Source organism: Drosophila subpulchrella, chromosome X (genome assembly GCF_014743375.2).
Source record: "Drosophila subpulchrella strain 33 F10 #4 breed RU33 chromosome X, RU_Dsub_v1.1 Primary Assembly, whole genome shotgun sequence".
NCBI classification, from domain to species: domain Eukaryota; kingdom Metazoa; phylum Arthropoda; class Insecta; order Diptera; family Drosophilidae; genus Drosophila; species Drosophila subpulchrella.
The window spans coordinates 24,199,620-24,222,995 of NC_050613.1; the positions used below are offsets into that span (position 1 = coordinate 24,199,620).

The 23,376-nt window shown below is 43.0% G+C and overlaps 1 protein-coding gene across 1 annotated transcript in view; it reads right to left on the minus strand.

The window, feature by feature from the left end:
• Positions 1 to 5,857: 5,857 nt before the first annotated feature.
• LOC119557543 overlaps positions 5,858 to 23,376 on the minus strand; it is a 57,926-nt gene continuing 40,407 nt past the window's right edge. The window contains 5 exon segments of the mRNA XM_037870316.1: positions 5,858 to 7,515; positions 19,137 to 19,266; positions 19,353 to 19,449; positions 20,182 to 20,338; positions 20,713 to 21,378. Coding sequence (XP_037726244.1) covers positions 6,032 to 7,515; positions 19,137 to 19,266; positions 19,353 to 19,449; positions 20,182 to 20,338; positions 20,713 to 21,007 — 2,163 coding nt within the window. The 5' untranslated portion in view covers positions 21,008 to 21,378 and the 3' untranslated portion in view covers positions 5,858 to 6,031.

The window sequence follows — 23,376 nt, forward strand, 5'->3', positions numbered from 1 at the left end:
AACCCCCCTTTTTACAAACATTAGCCGGGCTTAGAACGATATTAGCCGCGGGTTAATGGCCCTCCAATTGGGACTACCAATTTCTGGGACACAATTCCGCCGGGAAACCCAAATCAACTGACCATTTTACGCCACCCCCCCAATATCTCTGGCCACCGATCGAAAAACTTATGGCGAAGTAAAGCTCCAGGTAGCTATCCCCCTTTATCAAGTTAGCCAACTTGGGGGAACATTTATTCACTAACTTTAATCGTCATAATCCCGAACCACCCAAGTCAGGGTTAACTTGCAGACGACGATGAAATTTTGTTGATGTTTGTCTTGGCCCCGTTCTGCAGTTCAGTTCAGCCAGCTCCATCAAACTGAGAGTTTTGCCGGCTCCCGCTGCCGTTTAGCTGGTTACTTAGCTCTATATTATACCAGGCCCTCGGTTTCCCACCGCAAAGTTGCAAAGCCAAGGACCCCGTAGCCCGTATCCCTAACCGAGGATTCCAAGGATCCCAGGGATCCAAGCAGCAGCCGCATCCTTTTGGCCAAATGCCGTGTGTTGTCTGACGTTTTGCTAACGACTTTTCAATGGCTGCTGCTGGGCCAAGGCATAAGTTTTGCGGTTCCCTCGTCCTTCGTCCTTGCTCCTTTTTCCCCGCCTGTGTGCGTGTGTGGTCTGCTAGTGTGTGTGTGTGTGTGTGTGTGCGAGGACAGTCTGTTCCAAGTAAACAGTTCGCTCCGACTCCTTGCTGCCTTGCTCTCCTTTGGGTTATTGGCTTGGCTTGGCCCGGCAGCAGCTGTTTGAGGCTCTGCAAACATCTGCACACGGCGAGAAAAGTATGGGCCCCGCAAAACTAGGCCACCGAAAGTAATATTCAGGGCCAAATCTGTATTTAATAAAAGCATCTTTACGCCCCCTACCCACCGAAATCCTTATCCCACATTTAGTTATTTTTGCTGAATGGCACTCCTGCGGAAACTTCTCTTCAAGACAATCGTAGGACACATTTTATTTATCCTGTTTCTCCTGAATTGGCAACTTAATTGCATACTTGCAGACACCTTGGCCTGACTTTAAGTACAATTTCGCAACGAGTTCGAGTCGAGAATCTAATCTCCCCACTGGCTTTAAGGCTTTCGAACCTCTTGAGTTTTTGCCTTAGTGTAGCATGTGTGTGTGTGTGTGGGGTTTTTTGCCTTTCCATAAAGCTGAGGAACTGCTACAGTTGTAAAAAGAAATTAGTTGCCGCCGCCTGCGGTCCTTTTGCTAGGGATGTGTGTGGGCCACGCCCACTGCGACTGCGATCGCTGGCATCGCAAATTGACTCAGACAATATGCTGCCGGTATAATATGGGCTAGTCGGATGCGGGGCGTGGTGTGTTCTACACCAGGAGGCACTTGAAAACCGCAGAGCCGACACAACGCAACCGTTAATGGGCCAGGCATATCTCGCGCCCGTAAGTATATCATATCGCCATCGGTACGTGGAGGGGGATCTAGGGGTTTGGTGAAAATGGGGCGGATGGTTGCGCTGAAAATGAGTTAATAAAATGCGTATGCGTAATCAAATTATATGTCAAGTGTGTTGACAACGTGGCAGTCAACGTTAATGGCAACGCATTGCCAAGAAGATGGAGATGGAGACCATCATCAGTGCGGGCATCATCATCATCATCCAGCAGAGAGTCCTCATCCTCAATTTTATCCCCATCACATACAAGTCAGGCTTCCCTTGCCAAATGCGATTTTAATGACTCGAACAAAGGAGAACATTTAAGCGAAATTTATTACTTCGATGTGTGTGTGTGTGTGTTTCGGCTATCTCCTCCGGCTGCATTTGCTCCCAAGGATCTGCATTCAATCCAGCTTGGCCAGTGATCCCTCTTCACCTGGTCGAAGTCGAATTATACCGCTCTGGCAGCTACCATTTGACGAAATTAATTTAATGCCCTTCCATCTGTGTAAATTGAGGTAATTCTGGCTTGTAGCACAAACATTCAGATGTAAGGAGCTCACGGCTGTATGTGCAAACAATGCAAATATGGAGGTACAGTGCGGTTCGCAGCTGTAAAGTATACCCAATGATATTCGCAAACCAAAACTGATAGTTAATGAATAATAATACATTTGCCTGGTGTTATACCTGATATCTCAACTACATTTCAATGACCTTACAGCCCAGAAACGCACTGTCCAAATGTGTATACATTGGCTTGATAATTTCGAGAGACATTCGAGTACATTACACACCATTTGATGGGCTAATGCTTTTCCACTCGACATTTCGTCTATAGCTTTCGACAAACACTCCAACGAAGCGGGCTAAAATGCGATGACCGGATATGGTGATATTTGTCAGAAGTAAATTAAATTGATGTGGCAAAGAGCTGGGGACTCGAACTCGGTCACACCCACAAGCTGCAAACGGAAACAGAAAGGGGCGGTTGGCTGGACACCTGGATTCGACTCTTGATTAAGCGAAATTTCATTCCAGAGTTGTCATAAAATGCGCACGCACAGAGAGATATGGCCAAAAAGATACACACAGAAACGCAAATTGATTGCGAAGCTGTTTGCTATAAATTATTAACACTAATTAAATGATTAAATAATTTAAAAAAAAAAAAAGGAGAGTGCTGGAGGGAAGCGGAAGGCAGGCTTTTTTATTGGTCAGCCTATCGCATTCGGTTTGGGCCACTCGCCCCGTTTTTATCTTTATCAATTAACGCGCAAATTGATTCTGCGCAAATTTTATTTTATATTTAAGATACTCGCATTCCCCTCCGTTTTCTGCCGCTCCAATAAACCCATTTTGGGCGGCCATTTCTTTTTGATGATTTTCGTAATGTATCTACCGTATGTATCTACATTCTGTTTTCAACGAGTCTGTCCGAAAAAGGCATGCCATAATTAAGTTAATCAATTCAACCGAAAGATTAATTTATTTAAGGGCATGATTCTTTAAATCAACTTAAAATAGTAATATTACTTTTATATAAAGAAGCAGGGACTTACCGAAATATAATTTATGTATAGATGTCCAGATTGATACTTAAATTCCAATATACAAATCCTGAAATAAAATAGAAATCATATTAAAACAACTTAATAAATTAAACATTAAATAAGGAACATATAATTTAAAAGGACAAACACAAATTTCCAACTGAACTAATGAAATAAAACCCATTCAATTTCAAAATGGAAACTGATAACCCAGTGGTCTGGATATACCCCATTTGTTATAATATATAATGATATATTATTATAATAAACATTATACGTTTCGCATAGTTAACATGGACTTACCGAATTATGATTTATAGATTTCCAGCTCCATACTTGAATTCCCAATACAAATAAAAATCCTGAAATAAAATAGAAATTATATTAAAACAACTAAATAAATCAAAACAATAAACAGGAAACTAATAAATTCTGAACACAAATGAAATAAGACCCGTTCAATTGCAAACCGGAGAATGATAACCCAGTGACCCCTATATCATTTGGGTGGATATATATACCATTTCGCTCGACTGCTCACCCTTCTGAGACCTCGCAAGAGCCGCAAGTGAAAGAACAAACATGGGATTGTTGATTTTTGACTAAATTGTTCATGATGTATTTATTCTTCTCTTTTCTTTTGGTTGGGCTTGTTTATATATATATATGTATATATAGAGAGAGATGTTTGTATACATATATATGATGCGAACTGCGGTATTTCTTATTTGTTATTTGCCTTTCTCAATGCTAGATTAGTTTCGTTTTGTGTACGGCTACATATCTATATGTATATGCATATGTATATGTATCTAGTGGACTAGGAGTACATATATGAATTAGAGTAATTTATCCTTAACTGCCACTCGCAATGAGCCTATGCGGTTAGCCTAAAAGTTCAACTTACCGTGCTAGGAATTTGACAAAAAAAAAACTCGTATCCGTATCGTTACATTTAGTTTTTTCCATGTTTACTTGATGGCATTAATTTGTCTGTGGTTGTGTGGCCTGTCTGTGTGTGTGTGTGTATCTGTGTGAATGCGTGTTGAAGTGGACTTAATTTAATTACATTGGCTTAATTTCAATATTTGTTTTATCGCTTTTTGTTTCACCATTACGGCTCTGTTTGGCTGTTAGTTAGTTAGTTATTAGCTACATAGACATATATCTGAATTGGCTTAGGCTATGACACAAGTTGGAGCTTTGCAATTAGTTTCTGCGGGGCCACAACCCATCAATTTTAGGGTTGTCCTGCATTTTTTATGCACTTGTCCTTTCAAATTTTTATTTTATTTTAATATTTTCCTTTTTTTGTATGCTATGTGCTGTTTACGAGCAACGACTATCCTATCTGGTTTAATTTCACTATTTTAATTGAATGCCACAAATTGAATATGGCAAAAATTAACAAGTGCCACGCCCACTTTGGTGCGGGCGGTCGGTCAAATTGAATTTATTTTAAATGAAACAAAAACGCGTTCAAATGAGCTCCGCTCGCTTGACAGCCCTCCAATTTGAATGCCCTGTCAGGCCAAAACGCAAAATACAAAATACAAAACTGAAAACGGAAAACAAGGCCAAAACCAACAGAACCAAACAACAAATGGCCATTCACGCGCTCAATTACCTACAATCAAAATGCATTTAAAAAGTATTTAAACCTAATTGCCAGTGGGCGGGTTCGAAATGATGCAAAATGGATGGCTAAAAAGCGAAACACTCAAGCAAAATGCCACCCAAGTTCTGGATAAATCGTTGGTAATTCGTTGATCGCTTGTACGTGGCATTTTTCCCGTTCTCCGTTTAAAGGTCATTTCCCGAACGCTAACAATATATTGTGACCTTTCCTTTGGCACTTTTACACATATACATAGATGTATGTTACATTCATATACACACTTAACACTTTGAGCATAAAGTACACACAACTGTTCGATTGTTAAATATACGTTTTGTAAGTTAAAACAACAATTATATTTATTGTTTTTACTGTTTTACATTTCTTTTTTACACTTAACTTGGCACACTAGAACAAGGAAAACATGAAAAGTTAATATCTGCATTTCTATACTAAGTCTTCCATAGAGATTTTTTAAATTCTGTCTTGTGGAAAAAAGGTACAAAAATATTGGCACAGTTTGCATAACAATTGGCCTGACAGTTTGAAATAAAAAGTAATGTCATTGGCATTTCTCTAATGTAAAAAATCTGCCTTCCGGCAATTTATATTTGCCCAGCAAAAACAACAAATAAAACTAATTGAAATTTTGCAAACCAGAAACGAGACAAAAAAATTAAGAGAGAGAGCAGGGGGGGGGGGGGTGTGTGTGGCAACTAACTAACAAATCGCTTAAATAAACTTTGTCCTTTGGTATTTATACAATTTGTCATTTTCATTTGCATTTTGTTTGCTCTACACTTGCCCCTCAAATGCCACGCCCATGAACTATTTATTATTCATAGAGTGTGTGTGTATTTATTAATTTCTGGATGCGTGCTTTACGGCATTAACCATAAAACGCCCTCATGCAGCATTCAATTATTTATGCATTTATCATTTATCATTTAGAATTTTAATTTTAATTTTAATTCACTCTCTCTCTCATTCTGTCGACTCAACTTTAGTTGTTTGTTTGTTATCTTTATGCTTTTGCGTTTTTTGTTTGCTATATTTACACACATAATAATAAATATTTGCTCAATGTTTTAGTTATATATGCTTGTATGTGGGGGAAAACACGATGAACTTCAAGTTGAGAGTAGTGGCCCTCAAAAGTAGGCAATGTATTTTTGCTTTTGTTTTTTTCACTTTCGCTTTCGTTTGAGTAGATGTGTGTGTTTGTGTTTGTGCATTTACTTACAGTGTGCGTGTGTGTGTGTGTGTGGGGGGGGGGGTGTTCTGTTTGCTTTGGCTCCTTAGACACGTATCACTTCACCTGGCGCCGGTCCAGCCTTGGGACACAGTGCATCATCGATGCTGTCGCGCAGCCGCATTGCCGCATCCAGCTGGGCAGCCTCGTCCTGGGGTCCTTGGGGTCACATGAATATATCGCCCACGGCTGGCGATTTTCGCGGTGTGGTCGGCACTCCATGCGGGCAATGCGGTGGTGTGCCGGAACCGGAAGCGGAAGTTCCTCCTGCCTGCTTGGACTCATCCTCGAAGGTCACCATCTTCTCGCTGCGCGGCTTTAGGGTCACTATCTGCAGCTGGGCGGGTGCCGGAGGCGGCTGCTGCACAGTGGGCGTGGCCGAGCAGAGGAGCGTCTGGGGTGGACCCAATTGCAGGCCATGGGGCAGTCCCATGCCCATGTTCATGCCCATATTCATGCCCATGCCCATGCCCGTGCCCATGCCCATGTTCATGCCACCCACACCCATGTTGGGTGAGTAACGACGGGGTGGCGGCAGGGCGAGATCACCGACTCCGGACAGATTAAACTCACTGATGCTGCGCGGCACAAAGTACTCCAGATGGTGTTCGGGTATGCCCGTCGATCGCCGGATGGGTGTGTTCCGCTGGAAGGCGGATCCGCCGGAATTGGTGGCCGCACCAGCACCATGCAGGTGACTCCTGCGGGGCAGCGAGCTGTACTGCGTGAGCGTGTGGGCTGGGCCAAAGAACATGGTCTGATGCTGGCCAAGATTATTCTGCGGCTGTGCCAGGCCCAATCCCAGTCCCACGCCCACACCCACGTTGGGATCCGCACTGGGTCGCTGTCAGGAGGGCTTGGGCGTTACCGCCACGGTGACGAGGGCCAGCTCCTCGGCCTTGGGCATCACATGATCCTGCACACTGAAGCGGCGCAGCCACAGAACGATCTCCGTCTGGATGAGGCTGAAGCACATGGCCACCACGGCCATGCCCACCAGAATGTAGGCGGAGGCCGTGTATAGGGCCACCGAGCCGCTGGGCGCCATCTCGCCGAATCCAATGGTGCCCAGCGAGGTGAAGCAGAAGTACAGGGATTCGAGGACACTCCAGTTTTGCAGCTTGTGGAACAGTATGGCACCGCTGCTCACGTAGCAGAGAAGGACGCACACGCAAATGGAGATGGGCACACTGGGTGAACCGCGGCGATTGCCCGAGGATTTCTTGCCCTGCTGCGACTGCTGCTGTTGCGATTGCTGTTGTTGCGCCTGCTGTTGCGCCTGTTGCTGCGCCTGCTGCTGTTGCGCCTGCTGCTGCTGTTGCTGCTGGTAAACCGAGGGCGGCAATCCGTACTGGTGCAACTTCTGGTGGCCATAGTGCCCCTGGCCCTTGCCCTTGTCCGTCTTCCGTCCGCCACCGCCGCCGACGCCGCCCACTCCAGAGCCCACGCCCCCGGAGGCGCCGCCGCCGCCGGAGGATCCGCCACCAGGACCGCCCTTGACCCGCTGGCGCCGGAACAGGCAGCGCATGCCCGCCGAGAGGGCCTCGCCCATGGCGGACAGGTAGAGCAGCACGATGGGTATCCCGAACAGGGCGTAGACCAGGGCCGCCACACGACCCCACTGCGTCCGGGGTGAAATGCCGCCGTAGCCTGGAAAGAGCGAAATGAAAACAACACTTTTAATTCCCACTTTAATTAACTTTTCCACGGTTCTTAAATGAGCGTAAGTAAAAGCTTCTTTGTAGATACAGTACACCGTAACTTCATCTTATCATTAAATTTCCTTCTTTTCATTACACAGAAAAAAAGATTTACTTGATATTGGCGTGGTAAATTTAGAAGGAACTACTCTCTCTAATCGAAAAAGAAAGAAAAGAACCATCATCAATATCAAATTACTCTGTGTGAAGGCGAGACAGCCATATTCGAAACTACCTGAAACAGAAAAATAGAGCAAAATGGAAGATGGGTAACATATCAATGGAATACGCCCCGTAACTAAACTTTAAAATACTGAAAGCCATCAAAATGATCACCATATCTTATCAAATACATCGTAACTCATTAAAGTACGTCTCAATAAGATTTTATATAGCATTTTATATAAGCAACCATTAACAAATGTCTTTAAAAATCCTTTTTAATTAAATATACCTCTAAATTTTAATCAAGAAATCGAAATATAAATTTGACTACAAGGTTTATAACCTTTTTTGCAGGCAGTCATCTTTTCTCAAGGTCTGTGAATGTTGAACTTAAATGAACAGCCTAGAAGATAATTCAATTAATAGCCTTCCCCTTCTTTTTGGGCACACAGTGGAATCTCGTTAGCTGGATCAGTGAACTGAACTGCCACATGGCCTGGTTATATATATGCAGCCATTGCTACGTGATCCCATTCGCAGTTTAACAGGAGGCCCAGCTCCTTTGCTGATCCTTTATCTAATTAGCAGGTCAGATACCATGTATAAGGTAGGATTCAGGATGCAGGATACAGGATACAGAGATTAGCAGTGGCAGATAGAGTCGTTTGGCCACTGGGAACTGGGAAACTGGAAGGGCAGGGACTGCGAGCAGTTAGTAGCATGTGCATGTGGCACAATAACCTTTTTCGGGGCAGACCCCTTTCACCATTCTCAGCCAGAATTCTCCCCCCCTGACTAGGAAAATAATAGAAAAAACGTAACTTTTTCTGTCGGAGACACTTTGGCTTTGATGTTGTTTGCCCAGACCCGGTGATTTGGAGCAAGGCGAGAGGGGATTGGGATTGGGATTGGGATTGGTATGGGTTTGGGGATCGGGATTGGGAATGGGCAGAGGGCATAGGGCATAGGGCATGGAATCGAGACCAGACTGGGTGCCAGGACCAAAATGAGGACCTGTGGCAGGACCTGCCTAGGCCTTCCTGCCTGTGGGCACGACCTAACCCAACATTTCTGCTTTTCTGCCTCGGACTTTCGTTTCGTTTCGCCCCAGACTTTCGGCTCTGCAATGAACTTTTAATGTGGAAACTTTTATAATTGAGTAAAATTGTGCGTGTGTGTGTTTGAGTGTTCCCAGCTCTTGTGTATGTGTGTATCTGTGTGTGTGCATTACATTTTATTACGTAAAAATAAAAAATCCAAACGACAATAGCAAAAAAGCACGACAAAAATCGGAGTTGAAAAACACAGAAAATGCTTTTCCCGCCGTAATGTAAAAAATATACTTTAAAATCCCAAGCACGTTTAAGTGCATGGCCGTTGGAGGGGGGGGGGGGGGGATTTTGTGCTGCATGTGTAGGCCTTTCCGGAAAACCAGACCCACTCAGACCCTCTTGAATTCCGTGTTTCACACGCTACGGCAAAGTTGTTGAAAATTATCATCGTCGCATGGCCATCGTTCATAAATGGTAACCGCCCACAGGCGGCAGCCACGCCCCTTTCTCCTTCTTTTTTTTTTTTTTTTTTTTTGCCAACGACGACGGCAACGGTTGCTAAAAATTGTTAGTGAAAATTATAACATTTACAATATGGCGTCCATAAAATTGTATGTAGTTATAACTAACTAACTAACGACGCACACATGTCGACCGTAACCCCCCGTTTTAACCCCCCTTTTTCAACTAGCTGGAAGATTTCTAACGGGTTAAGGGGCACCATATACCCCCCAGACAGCAAAAACTGGCAATTATGCGTAGCAATTTTCGGGGAAAGTTTACCCCAAACTGCATGCCATATACACATTTAACCAGAGAGCAGGAAGGGGGGGGGGCTGTAAAACGATTTCCATGTTGGGGGATTGAAATTTGGGCCCGGAGATTGAGACTCTGGGTGGTTAGATGGTTGGGTGCCTGGGTGGCTGTGTAATGGCCCAGTTGGCCAAGAAGAAGGGTTAAGTGCACACGTCCGACGACATGGTCAGTTTTTAGGGCCTTGTTCTTCGGCAGATTTATCCATTATGGCATTCTATATTCGGAGCAGTCATTTGCCATGCGGCATGTTAACGAAACTGTCGAAAGCCACATATTTTTAACTGCCCAAAGGGTATATTATTTCAATAAGTGTGCAACATAAAACGTGATCTGCTGGCTTAAATGACGACAGAGCCTTTTTCCATTACATTTTGGTTTTTCGGTATATTAGTGGTCCTATATTGAACAACAAGGTTATTTATTTACAAAGTACTCGAATTTAATTTTATTTATTTTTTTTAATTTTGTTCAAATCTACCAGCGACTGGTTATCATGCCATTTTTAATACAGATATATAGGTTTTAAAATGGTATTAATATGATTTTACTTGCTGCCCAAACAGAAATGTAATGAAATGATCAAATAAATCATTGTTTGCATATGGCCAGAGTCCATTTCGCAAATAGTTCATAAACATTTTAATTTACAATCTGTTGGCTTACATACGGTAAATAAAACTCACTGATTTATAAGCCCAAGACAACAACAAGCTAGTAACTTATTTTTAAAGCCAGTGCCAGTCATAATATTGTAAAATATTGACCAGAATGCGTACAAGTGGGCTGATTAAATTGGTTTACTTTCGGTGGCTAGGCATGGCATTTGATTTGATTAGTGAAAGTTGAGTGCCGGCCGCCGACAAAGGGCAATCCACTGGGTCGACCGGGTCAATGTGTGCCCCTCCAGGAGAAGCCTGCTGCCTCCTGAAAACCATTCCCCCCCCTTTGAGTTCTGCTAAAGCTTTTGTCCTGCCCTGAAGCAACTGCAAAATCCAAGCCAAAAGCCGGCGAGAAATATTTTACTACGGCAATTTTCGGGCATAAAGTAATTACAAAATACTCTCCATCATACACACACACACTTACAATTACACTGAGAGAGTTACGGGGGTGGAGTGACTGTGGAGACGACAAGAGCCTCTAATAGCTAAGAAATTAATTTTCACAAAAAGCTATTAAGAGAGTCACAAAAATTTCCAAATATAAAACCAAACAATGCTCATTGGGGGAGGGGGTGCGTGGCGAAGGGTGGTTGGTTCCTAGGGGGTGATGGGAAAGTACAAGTAGAAAGTACAAGGTTAGGTGGCCGCCACCACCCAACTCGAGGTCAAGCAGCAATGGATGAGTGGGCAATAAGGATTCTTTCCCTCACTTTCTCTGTCTCGTTTTAATTACAGATTACACGCAGAAAATAATAGGAATTATTAATTAAATATTTTTTTAACAGAGGCTAACAAATTCTTAAGAATTTGACCTAACAAGTAAAAGCTTTACAAGTAATTTGTGAGGATGGCAAGGTCACACTGCAACAAGAGTGACCAGCTTAGCCAGGCAAATAGTTCAGTGTGACCAGACTAACAAAGTAAGTGGGCTAATTAGGACAGTTTTTGATAGAAAGTGCTTCAATTGAATAACAAATGTTTTTTCTTCATGTTCCACTCGCCCCTTCTTCGTGTACGTGCAAGTCAGCAAGTTTTCAGTAATGAAATTGCGACAGAAAAACACGCGCGCCCCTTATCATCGTAAATAGACAAATGTTCAATAAACAAAGCAAATTGCGGATTACTTTTTGGGGAAGGGCCAGAAAGAAATATCGGAATAATAATAATGATATGCAGGGCCATCCGGCAAGGGCGAAATGAAACAAAAACATGTCATTAAACGCCCCAAAAACATCATCATCAATGGCTGGCGCGGATGGCAGTATGAAATGCGTAGGATGGAGGACATTGGACAAACATGACAGCAAACATTTTTATGACATGGCAACTGGCGCTTGAAGAATTAATTAAAAATTAAATGGCCTATTAAAATTGTTATCGAGACGCGGCGACGCCGGCAGCGCCGTCGATGCTGCCCATTTAACTGTTAAACAAATGCGAAATGCGAAATGCGGAGAGCGAAATGGAAACAAAAGCCGGCCGCAGACAAAATGTCCCACCAACGGCCTGCAGTCCTATCAGATCTCTGCCGTATATATAGGGATATATATCTATGGGCAAGTGTGCATATACAGTATATGCGCAAACATACGTATATGGACCATAAAACGTTGCATGGCTGACATCGCGAAGTGACGCCAACGATGCTTGAACATGTCAAAACATGCATAAAAATGCGAAAATTGGCCAAGGGGGCGGAGCCTGAAGTGAGGTTATAACTCGTGGAAAGCGACACAATGAGATATAGAAGGAGACAGCAAGAGACTGTTAGAGAGGGAGAGAGGGAGCAGAGGAAGTCACTGCCATTCGCATTTTGTCACAACTCATATGGCAAAATTGTACAGTTCGCTATTGTTGCTCGTCCATGAATAAAACCTCATCAAGGGTACAACAGCTTTTCTTCTGGCATGGAAAACTACAACAGCAACAGAACAAACACGCATATTGCCAAACTTTATTGATAGTTTGGAATATGCAACGCTTTCATGGAAACCCTAATATTGGCCATAAAACCGGATGTCGTCTTAAAAGAAGTCCTTTTTGGTATAGTACCAAATTTGAAAATATTGAATTATTTGTTTTAAACGCACCGCACATTCATAAACCTTGTAATTTTAAATTTATAATTATCTCTTTAAATGCCATCGACACCATCTCCACCTAGTTTTCCCAACACAAAACGTAAGTGTTGCGTTTTAATCGGATTATAATTATGCTGATCAATAGCAACATTGTTTTGAACCACTTTTTAATTGGTAATTAGTTTCAAAATTGTTTTTAATCGGATTATAATTATGTGTATTAAAACTATGCAATGAAGGATTTTCGATTTTGTATTGACTCACATTGAAATACCAAACTTCACACTACCTTATTTGAACTGTTCTTTTTTAAAAAGGTTAATCAAAACAAACTTTTGGGTCACTAGGCAAAAGTAATAAAGCAATTTGATTGCTGCTTACTGCAAATTGTCTTTTAATTTCACATGGTAAATGTCAAATTAATAAAGACATAATAAAGACATTCCTTTGATTACAAAATTATATAAAATCAAAAAGAGCATCCTTAAGCTCTCGAACATTTGACAACAACGCGTAACAATGCTCAGCAAAATAAATGCCAATTATGCAAGCGACAATCTTAAAACAATCAAATCCGACTGACTGTTTGCCAGTGTATAACAATTTGTCGAGCACTTGACATAACGGATGCATCCCATCTCACACACTGTATAACGCTTTTTCTGTATGCCGAACACTCGACGAAAATATGCATAAAATAAAAAATGCGAACTCAAGCCAATACAGAACCCACTGAGCAAGTAGGGGCCTGCATATTTTCCAGCTAACGCAGCAACATTTCCCTGCTTTCCCTTCCGTTCCGTGCTTTTTTTCTGCGATTTTTACTCCCCGCTTCTTCGTGATTGTCGTGCCCAGCAAGCTGCTGCCCGTCGTCTCAGTCCCCCTTGACCCCCAGGTCAACCCTTGGGGTGGCAGGGAGGGGGAGGAGCGGTGGGAAACACAAGGTCAAGGAGCTGGGAGAGTGGCCACTCGAACGGCGACGGTGCCTCGAACACATGCCCTGAAAAATGTTCCATAACCACTCACCAGCATACTCACATATGCTGAGGCAGGGAGCATATGTACGTACACACAGAGAATAAATTGGGACAGTTTGCATGTACACATGTCCTTGACTTGATGAGTGTAAGTAGTTGCTGCCCCATCACACTGTCATTCAAAATCTCGATGGATCTTAAACAAAAATAGTTATGCACATTAAAACCAAATTTTGGACAGCATGGTCACACTGTGCTTCTTATCCTAATTTTGGACATGTTTAAAATAGTATGGTCACACTTTATTTCATCTTTCTGCTTTCTTTTCCCTTTGAATGACACATTCTCAGACTCACAGATTTTTTTTCCACGTTTATTTGGTAAGACATCCAAATGACTGTTGTGCCCCGCTCTCTTGGCTTGACTTTTTGATTTTACGACATTATTAAGCATTGATAGGCGACATTTACACACAGAAATGAGGGCATCGCTTGATTGGACCATGTTCCCTGGCGCGTGGGTGGTGTGCACGTGTGTGTATTTCCGGATCCGGCATTAAAAGACGAAATCCCCAAGAGAGCCACAGAGACAAAGAGCCATTGATGGGGCCATGTGAGAAGCGAGCGCGTGTTCCGATCTCAGTCTGCAGGCTTTAAGGATAACCCCCACCTCCTCACAGCTTTTCACTTTCTCTTTCAACTCTTTCTTTTCCATTCCTTTTTTGTCTTTTAATCCCTTATGCTGGCTTTTCCCCACTTGCGAGATTGATTGCCTGCAGTAAGTGTTTGAGAGAGCGATGAAAAACTAGCCGAAAACGCTGGCAAAAAGGGTTTTCAGAGGGTTTAGGGGGGTTGGTGGTGGTCTGAAAAATTGAGTAGTATGCGTTTTAGCGTTTGACACATGTCATGGTTGTAGTTGTTGCAGCTGCTGTTGAACAGGAAGACATTAAAAAATGTATGCAACATGTCAAGGGCGGCAGAAATGTTGTAGGGGGGTTTTAGCTGACAGTAGGCTCACACACATATGCCCACCGAGCACTTTGTGTGTGTGTGTGTGAGCCACATTATATGGCCCAAGCAAAGGCGTTTGGCACTAATTCATTGGCCCATTCATTCGTTCATTCATTCATTCGCTCATTCATTTATTCGCCATTGCGCCCCACTTTCTTCGCACTTTCCCCGCTGCTTTCTTCGCTTTCCATCGTCAGCGGAATGTTGACTTATCTGTGATTGCCTCACCGATATTGTTGTACTTGCTATTGTAGCTGTTGTCGCGTTTCGCATTATTTGTTTTATATTTGACACTGACACACCCACAACCAACACTCAACGTCTGAGCCATAAAAACGAGACTGCGAATTGCAATAAAATAAAATAAACTGCCGCGCAATATATATTTTTTTAGGTCCTTTCCTACCACATACCAATCAGTGTTGCCTTCTTCTAGGCTGAACTAGTTCACCAGGACTTGATTTTATTTAACTTAACATATTACCTTTACTTTTGATCAATTCACAAAATGTTCTATTGACAATCCATCTTTTTGGGACATTTAATTAAAATATGATGTAGTGTTGGTTCTTAAACAGCCGAAAATAACTAAATGTCCCATTATGTGTACACATAATTGCAAGACTATCCTCCAAATTTCCTATGCTTGTAACCCTGCGTAATTAATTAGGCTCAGTGAAGTGGTTATTTACAAAAATCAGCGAAATTCGGCCCAATTTAGTTCCCCCATTTGGGCCAACACTGTGAACAGCACTGAGCCCATAGATTTTTTGGCCGGCACGTGTGGCAAATGATTATAGTTGCCGACCCGGCCGGCGAAACACAATTCCGGGCATACAAATTATGTAATAATAATAATACAACAGAGGACGTGTCATCTATCATAGCGAAACGAAAGTGTTTGTGGGGGGAATACTGCTTTTTATTGGGGGTGTTCACACAAGGGGGCTCACACAATCGAAGGGGGTTCACACACGCCTAGTGTGAACATAATGCAGGCCAAAAGTGTTTAATAACAGTTAACAGCGGCCAAATAGAGCACAATGCTGGCCATGCAAATAGGTATGAATGGCGAATGGCGAATGCGAATGGCGATTCAGTCGAACGACTCTTTCTCCGCATTGCACAGCCATTTGTAATTCAAAATGGCAACCGGAAGTGGCAGACGAAGCCATTACACGGATGGTAATAGTTTATGGTCTGGCAGCGTTGAAGGTCAACGGCTCAAAGAAGGTCAAAGTGGGTGGTCCCTCTTTATTTGCCAGAGATTTATGTGGGCCAATCGAGTGTGTTCCTGCCAGTCTGCATTCACTTATTGATTGCAGAACATGGCGAAGAATGGATGGCGATTTTTCCGGATGTACCTGGTATATATAGTATATAGTGGCTCCTTCTTTGACCAACCAGCGTTCATATCCCTGCGCTTCCGACTCAATTAAGAGCGGCAAAAAGTTCTCATTCTGCACCGGCGACAAATCCAATTAACAATAAAGCGCCGCCCTAATGACAGGCCACGCCCCTGCAGAAAACACACAAAAAACTAGCAACTTTTCCGCAGTTAGTTGGCTAAAACTGGATTCTGCGGTGGCTCACTGCAGTTGGCCAAATTGAATCGCAGCTGTCAGAAAATTGCAGGGTGTGTGTGTGTGTGTGCTAGTGACAAAAAAAAAAAATAATAATAATAATAGCCACCGTATAAATCACCACTCAATGGAGTATGTGCGGTGGTATTTATTAGTTTAATGCTTTATATTTATGAGCGCAAGTGTTAATTTTATTACCGCAAACGGGGCGTATGTGTAATATTAATTATGCCTGGCAATAGACAATGAACGACTGGATTGTGTCAATAGATAGGGCGGCCCAGAGATAGGCGTTTGAGCTAAAATCGCACGAAATGCAAATATATAGGCATAAATTTCGCAGGTGTAAGTGCCATATATCAACGGATGGGATTTTGAGGACGCCATTAGCCCGCAAAAGTAGGCAATGAAATTAGTTTTACGAGCTTAGCACACACACACACACACACACACACACATACTTACGGCAAATTGGCAATTTTCGGGGAATTTTAATTGAACGACATCCGGAGGAGACAGGTGGGCAATTGCGCACATCAAAAATAGCTCGGAGGCCATGGGCAAATATCCTAATAACCAAATAACCGAATATACAGCCTCCAAACAGCCATGACAGCCACTCGAGTGTAAGCCCGTCCAAATATCTTCATTGTTGAATAATGAGCCGAGTGTCCTGGCAGGGCTTTAGCAGATAATCGATGGGAATTTTGCATAATGGTCTTGTCTCTGCCGACTTAATCTCATGACGATCGTTACGGGGACCCTTCAGACCCCAGAGCCCAGACTCCAAAACTTAGAACCCATTTCCCGGGCAAACTTTCTGGCCCCAACTCCAAGGTGACTGACTTGATGGTCTGGCTGGGATTTTCAGATTTTCCGATTTACAGATTTACTGATTCACCGATATTAAGACGACTTTCGCATTCACCCACCCCACTCTCCACGTTTTTTGCCACTCTGCGTATTTATAGAACACACACATTAGCGGGAAACAATCGAAACTTCCCACTTAGCAATTTGGGGACAAATTGTTTCATAATTGATTGATGTGCCATCGGGCCAAGTTGTCTCGAGAGCGGAGTCGTCGAGCATGGCAGCTGACAAATAAAAGATATTCAAAGTACGACCTACGTCTAAGTAATTGCTATCGCATCCAATCGGACTTGGGTACTTTGTAGTTTGGTAGGAAAATGAAATTATGGCTCCACTTGGAGAAATTTCATAGCATTTTCATGGGTTTTGCTTAAAAAGTGGCTAAGAAAAAGGTTAACATGTTCCACAAAATATCTATATACGGCTTTAGTTTAAGCGGAAATATTTTATGAGATTTGTAAATAATAAAATAAATTAGAGCATAAATATATCACTAACAAATAAATGCAAGTGAATGTATTTAATTAAATTACCCAGATAAAGAACATATATATTTAGCAGTGGGTCTTTAATATTTAACAACTACTTCATTGTCCATTAACAGGTAAACTAATGGACCTCAGCAAACCCCCTTGGCAGATAGAAATACTGTCAAATCCTTAATGGCTTTTGAATCAAATGCTTTAATTACACGAATTTCAAGGGGACGGCCACAACGTGCCCCATAAATTTTTGGGGGCAACGAAGGGCTTGCAATTATCCTTGCCCAGATCCTGCAGCATAGATGGAATCCTCCACTATCCTGTCCCCTTTTCCTGTATTCCGGTATGCCAACCGTATTCCTGCCGCTGTTGTTTGGTTTACCCAACTGCCAACCGCAGGTTGCCCTGCTTGTCTACTCCACATTCACCGAGCCCCATTGCCCCCGATTACCCCCCTCTTGGCTACATGATGTCAAAATAATTTCAATGACACCCCGCCATACAGTCGTGACTGGCAGCGTTCGCAGAGCAGAGCTATATATATGTATATGTACGTAGCTCTGGCTGGCGATATTTAGACAGATTTTTGATGGCCTTCCCGGCACTCCTTTTCCCCCCTCCGGCGACTGTCCGAAATTGAGTTTTGATTCCAAACTCAATTCACATAATGCGAGGGAGGTGATGTGTTGCTGCTGGTGATTGCTACAAATTCGATTGATTTAACGGCGCGTTTATTGTGATGGCAGTCCACCAGACCACACGCCAAATTTCCTGAACCACCCACTTCATTCCAATTCAGTTCATTCTTTCTTTTTTTGGGATTTGCCACACACAACGCGTGCCTGGTTTTTATTTTTTTAAACGATTTCCCAGTGAAACGCTGCCCAGTGAATTGAATATGCCAAGACAAATCCGACAGTTGATACCCTGCGTGGGTCAAAAGTCGTACGTGACCATTATTCTTAGGATCTGCCAGGGCATTTTAAAGGACCCTCTTTAAAGTTTCGCTCAGAAATCTGTGGCCACTCAATTAATATTTAATAACCATTGCATAATACTTTAATTGAAGCCACCTTTTTTGTTCTATGCAAATATTATTATCCTCAATTAAAGAAAAACACCAACGGAAACCACAAATTGCCAGGCCATATAAATATAATCCTTGTTTTTTAGATGAGCTTTTTGAAAAATAAACAAATTAAGAAGCCGGAAATGAAAGTGTTGGCCCAGCCCAGCTTGCTGGCCATTTCAAATTATTTTTTCAATTAATATAGGTTTTTTTTTTTGGTTCGAGCGGCAATTCAATTTACATGGGGCCTGCATCTTAACGTCATTTTGGTTTACATTTTTTTTGGGTTTGGGGCGGGGCAGAAGGACACTCGACTGCTTAGCCCCCGGGTTACTTATAACTAATTGAAATCAGACAGGAAGAGGAAAAGGGGCAGTCAGACGCATTGGTAAATTGAAAAAATATGTGGCCAGGCCGGTCGAACGAGCGAAATCGATGCTGCCGGTTGACAGTTTGTTAATTAAAAACAGAAGCCGTTCATTGGGGTGGTGGGCTGGTTAGTGGGGTGGCCAGTGGGCTGGTTAGTGGGGTGGTGGGTGGCCAGTGTCCACTGGCCAGTGGAGCGGACAGCTCCGCTTCGGGGCGGTCACTCAACGTCTCACGCACACACGCACACGTGACCGGGTTCATGCACTTGGCAGGCTCGGATGGCAAACGTCAGATGGCCGGGCTAATAAATTGCCCAGAGAATCGAAGGACCGACCGCCGAACAAAGGAATCGGGGGGCGAACGGGGCGTATGAGCGATGGTTGGACTCTCTGGATTCAAGGGGTATGCCCACCACTGGCACCTCTCACTCACCTATCGTCGTAATTAATGTCAGGGAGTACAGAAAGGCCGAGGCGTAGGTCCATTTGTGTGTCGGTGCATTCAGCTGAATGCCGCCGGGGGGATAAACCTTAGACTGGCGCACCGCTCGCAGCAAGGTGTCCTGCAAAACGCCAAGGAAACGACCAATTAGCATCCCGAATCGGGAATATGTCGGTGGTTCCGCTTTGGGAGGGGGGGGGTGCTCACCTGGAACAGCTGCACCTCCTGGGCGGCGAGGCGGGTCCAGTTCTCCTTGTACAGTATGTTCAGGTCCTCCGTTATCGACCACAAGCGATCCACCGTCCTGTGGGAGAGAACAATAAAAGGTTACCATTGAATGGGCCGTGGAGATACATTTCAAAAATAATATTTTCGAAAATTCGTAACTTTGTCAGTTCATGGCGCACAGCTAAAAGACCGACAGTTTTGAACAGCTTGTTACCTATACTAACGATCCCCATCACTTTTTAGGAAATTTATTTTTTGACCAAATTTTGCATTTTTTGTAAGGGGTTACATCATGTTTTTTTGAAAAAAATGGTAAAAATTTAAGATTTCCAGATTTCAATGCCATTGGATTGGAAATTAAACTACGAGCTCAACGAGGTATGACATTCCTCATTCTGACTATTTGTTGCATTATGCCGGCAAAAACAATGCTTTTTTTATGGTAAAAAAACTAGATTTCGATTTTAGTCAAAAATTCTGAGTTTTTAGCGGTTTTTCCTTTGTAGTTAGGCCAATTCAAGTCGCACAGCTAAAAGACTGACAGTTTTGAGCAGCTTGTTACCTATACTAACGATCCCCATCACTTTTTAGGAAATTTATTTTTTGACCAAATTTCGCAGTTTTTGTAAGGGGTTACATCATGCATTATGCCGGCAAAAACAATGACTTCTTATGGCAAAAAAAACTTTTTATTGCAAACAAAAAACTTTACTTTTTTGTCTTTATCTATATACTAAATGAGATCAAGCTATCTCAGCCAATTAAAAATATAAGAAGTTTTTGTTGCTAGCAAATGAAATGTATTCACCTGGAGCGTATCTCGGCGTTGGCTAGTTCGGTGCGGGGATAGGGCTTGGAGGCGGCCACTGCGGTTTCTAGGGTGCCCCCGTCCTCCAGTTCGCCCTCGAGGGTCACGAAGACAATGGAGCCCATGGCGGTGTAGAGCAGCACCAGAAGAAGCACGCCTGCGGAGAAGGTAATAATAAGTTAATAATATGGGATCCACAATTTCTATTTGTTTAATTCTGTCTAATTCATTACACGTAGGGAAAAAAGGAACGCAATCATATAAATATAACGAATATACCCAAATACTTCACTAAACTTTCATGAACTTTATATCAAATAAAGCGATTTAATTTAATTTATTTAATAAATTTAAAAAGTGATAAATGTGTTAGTTGCCTTGGGAAATTAATTAAAATATTGGAGCCCGGCAACGTGGCGCATGAGTAATACAGTGCTGCATTACTCATACGCACTGTTGGCTTGATAAAATGTAGCATACTTTTTGGGGACCTTTTTTGCATTTAATTAAAATTTGATGAATTTGCCTCACCTGTTGCCGATATGCAGTGCGACTTGGGCGCCTTTTGACAGCCGCACAGACTGCCGCCCCCGCCGCCCGCCTCCCGTTTATCCGACTTGGAGGCGCCACCGCCGCCCGACGAACCGCCCGCCGACGACTGGCGACCGCCGCGTCCACCGGAACCGTTCGCTGCTGCCGCCGCTGCCGCCGCCGCTGCTGCAGTGGCTGCCACATTGCTGCTGCCGCTGGCGGCACAGTTTCCGCTGCCGCCGCTGCCGTCGCTGCCGAGAAAAGCCGCCAGCGGCAGTGGCGACTTCTTGTTCATTGTGCTGCTGCTGCTGCTGCTGACCTTCGACCTTTCACCTGCGGCCAATCTGTCAGTCAGTCAATCAATCAAGCCGCTCGAGAGCAATCTGCCGTGCAGTCAGTCGGCGGAGGTGTAAACTCCGCCGGTAAGCGCTTTCCTTCTCTGCCGCTGACAATCAAATCAAACGCTTTGACGCTTCATGTGCCACGTAATTTGCATCCCCTTTTCCCTGCTAATATGTAGGTGGGCGGGGCTTTCGATGTTATTATGGGGCCGTCATAAAATGTTGTTATTGTTGTAGCGCCCTTTTACGAGCTGCTTTTCTTTTTCACTCCCTTTTTTTGTGCAGAATGCGGATGTGGAAGTGAGACAGCCTGCCGCGCCGGATGCTGCAAATGCAAAAAAGAAAAAAAAATATTTTTATGAAAACCTGGCCAAAATGAAAATGAAAATTGCGATGTGAGTGTTTTTGGGGCGCAAATTGCACGGCAAACGCGGTGTAATTGAGTCAACAGCTTCAGGTTAGCACAAGGAAATGTAATATCCTGGCAAACCGAACAACATAATACCCCATAAGCACTTCATATTTAACAGCTCTTAACTAAAAATGGTAGAAGTCTTAGTGGGAAAAATCCCAGCAGATTATAAAACATTAATGACAAATCATAATAGTATTCCCTTGGGTAATTTGCTACATTTCTAAGGATCTCTGTAAAAACCAATGTCTATTTATTAATATTTAGAACAAAAATCTCAAGTTTATTTACTAACATTTAGAGAACTAGTAGTGAAAAAAATCCATTAAATAAAACAATTTGGGGGGGCACAAAACTGTGAGAATGCCCAGCCGAGCGGAAGATCTTTTTCCCGGGTCAGTGGGCGAAACACCCTCATTATCCTGCTAATCACAGTCCACACATTCACATGCATATATCCTGAGTGTTTGTCGCAAATAATCTGATAAACGTGAAGATGGCTGGCATTTAAATTAAAGATTGCGCCACCCAAGCACAAAAACTTGCCGACTTGTGCCGAGTGATTTGGAATCAGATTCCTTCTGGTTAGCACGTGCCATCCCTTTTTTGGGGTTTCAGATGGTTGGGATCCTAATCCTGTGGCACTTCAATTAAGGACACCCAGTTCCAGGCCTGTTTTCTGCTTATTGCTTGCATTTTTGCCGAGCCCCGCCCTCAATGCTAATTAGGTGAAGACATCGCAGCACGTTCCTCTCCGCCCCCAAAAGCCCCCATTTAATGAAACATGTTCAATTGTTGTCGCCGCACATGTATGTGGCATATATCCTGTCATTCAATCTTGTTGTGGGGCCAGAGATACTGTCCTGCGATAAGTAAGACACGAATTTGTATATGTACTTGGGCACAGAGAAAACAACACCTAAATCACTTCCGGCTTTACAAAAACAAAGTTCTACTCTATTAGTCTGTTTTGGGATTCCAAGTATTTGCTTACTATTGTAAATAAATACCTAATAGATGGTTTCTCTCTGGTTACCAGACTTAAACACTATTATTTTTGCGAAGCAAACACGATTTGCCCGATGATTGTATGCAAATTTCCATTGTTAAGTGCAATCCAACTGTAATAACAATTTTCCCTCAGTGTCTGGCCGTTGAAATAACTACACGCATCAGGCAAATCAAGCGAGGTAATTGGTAATTGCATCTGCATATCTATTCTCTTTGGCCGCACAATTGAAATTGATATTTGCGGCATGGCAAAGGCACAAGGACATGCAGTCGGTATGGAAATACTTTTGGTTCACCTCAAGCCTAATGCGACAGTATTTTCGGATTTTCAGATTTTCAGATATTCTGATAGTCGGATATTCGTCCTCTCGCACTGCCAAATGCCAATCTGCATGCCAGAGAGTCCGCTTCAACACGATTATCCTGCCAATTTGCGCAGGACCATCAGCGAATGGGGCCATCATCAATCATGTGAGAGCCGGAAGGACCACAGACCAAAACAATGCCGCCCCCATCCCTCAAGCCAAAATGAATCAATCTCGGCCAGCGGCAGGGATTAACTGAAAGTGCTTAGCCCAGAAATTAGCAGCAATTTATGAGTGTTCCACTTGGGTTCTTGACATCCACCCTATTTTATTTTAATTTGCATTAAAGACACTTTATCAACACTGTTTTGCTGAACAGCTTAATGGACCAGTTTCAACACCTAAAATATTGTGAACCGCCTTAATTTGTTATTTAATTATAGTTTTAAGTACTCAGTGTTCCACTTGCGTTCTTGACATTTCATCCATTTTATTTTAATTTGCATTAAAGAAACTTTATCAACACTGTTTTGCAGAACAGCTTAATGGCCCAATTTCTAACACCTAAAACATTGTGAACCGCCTTAATTTGTTA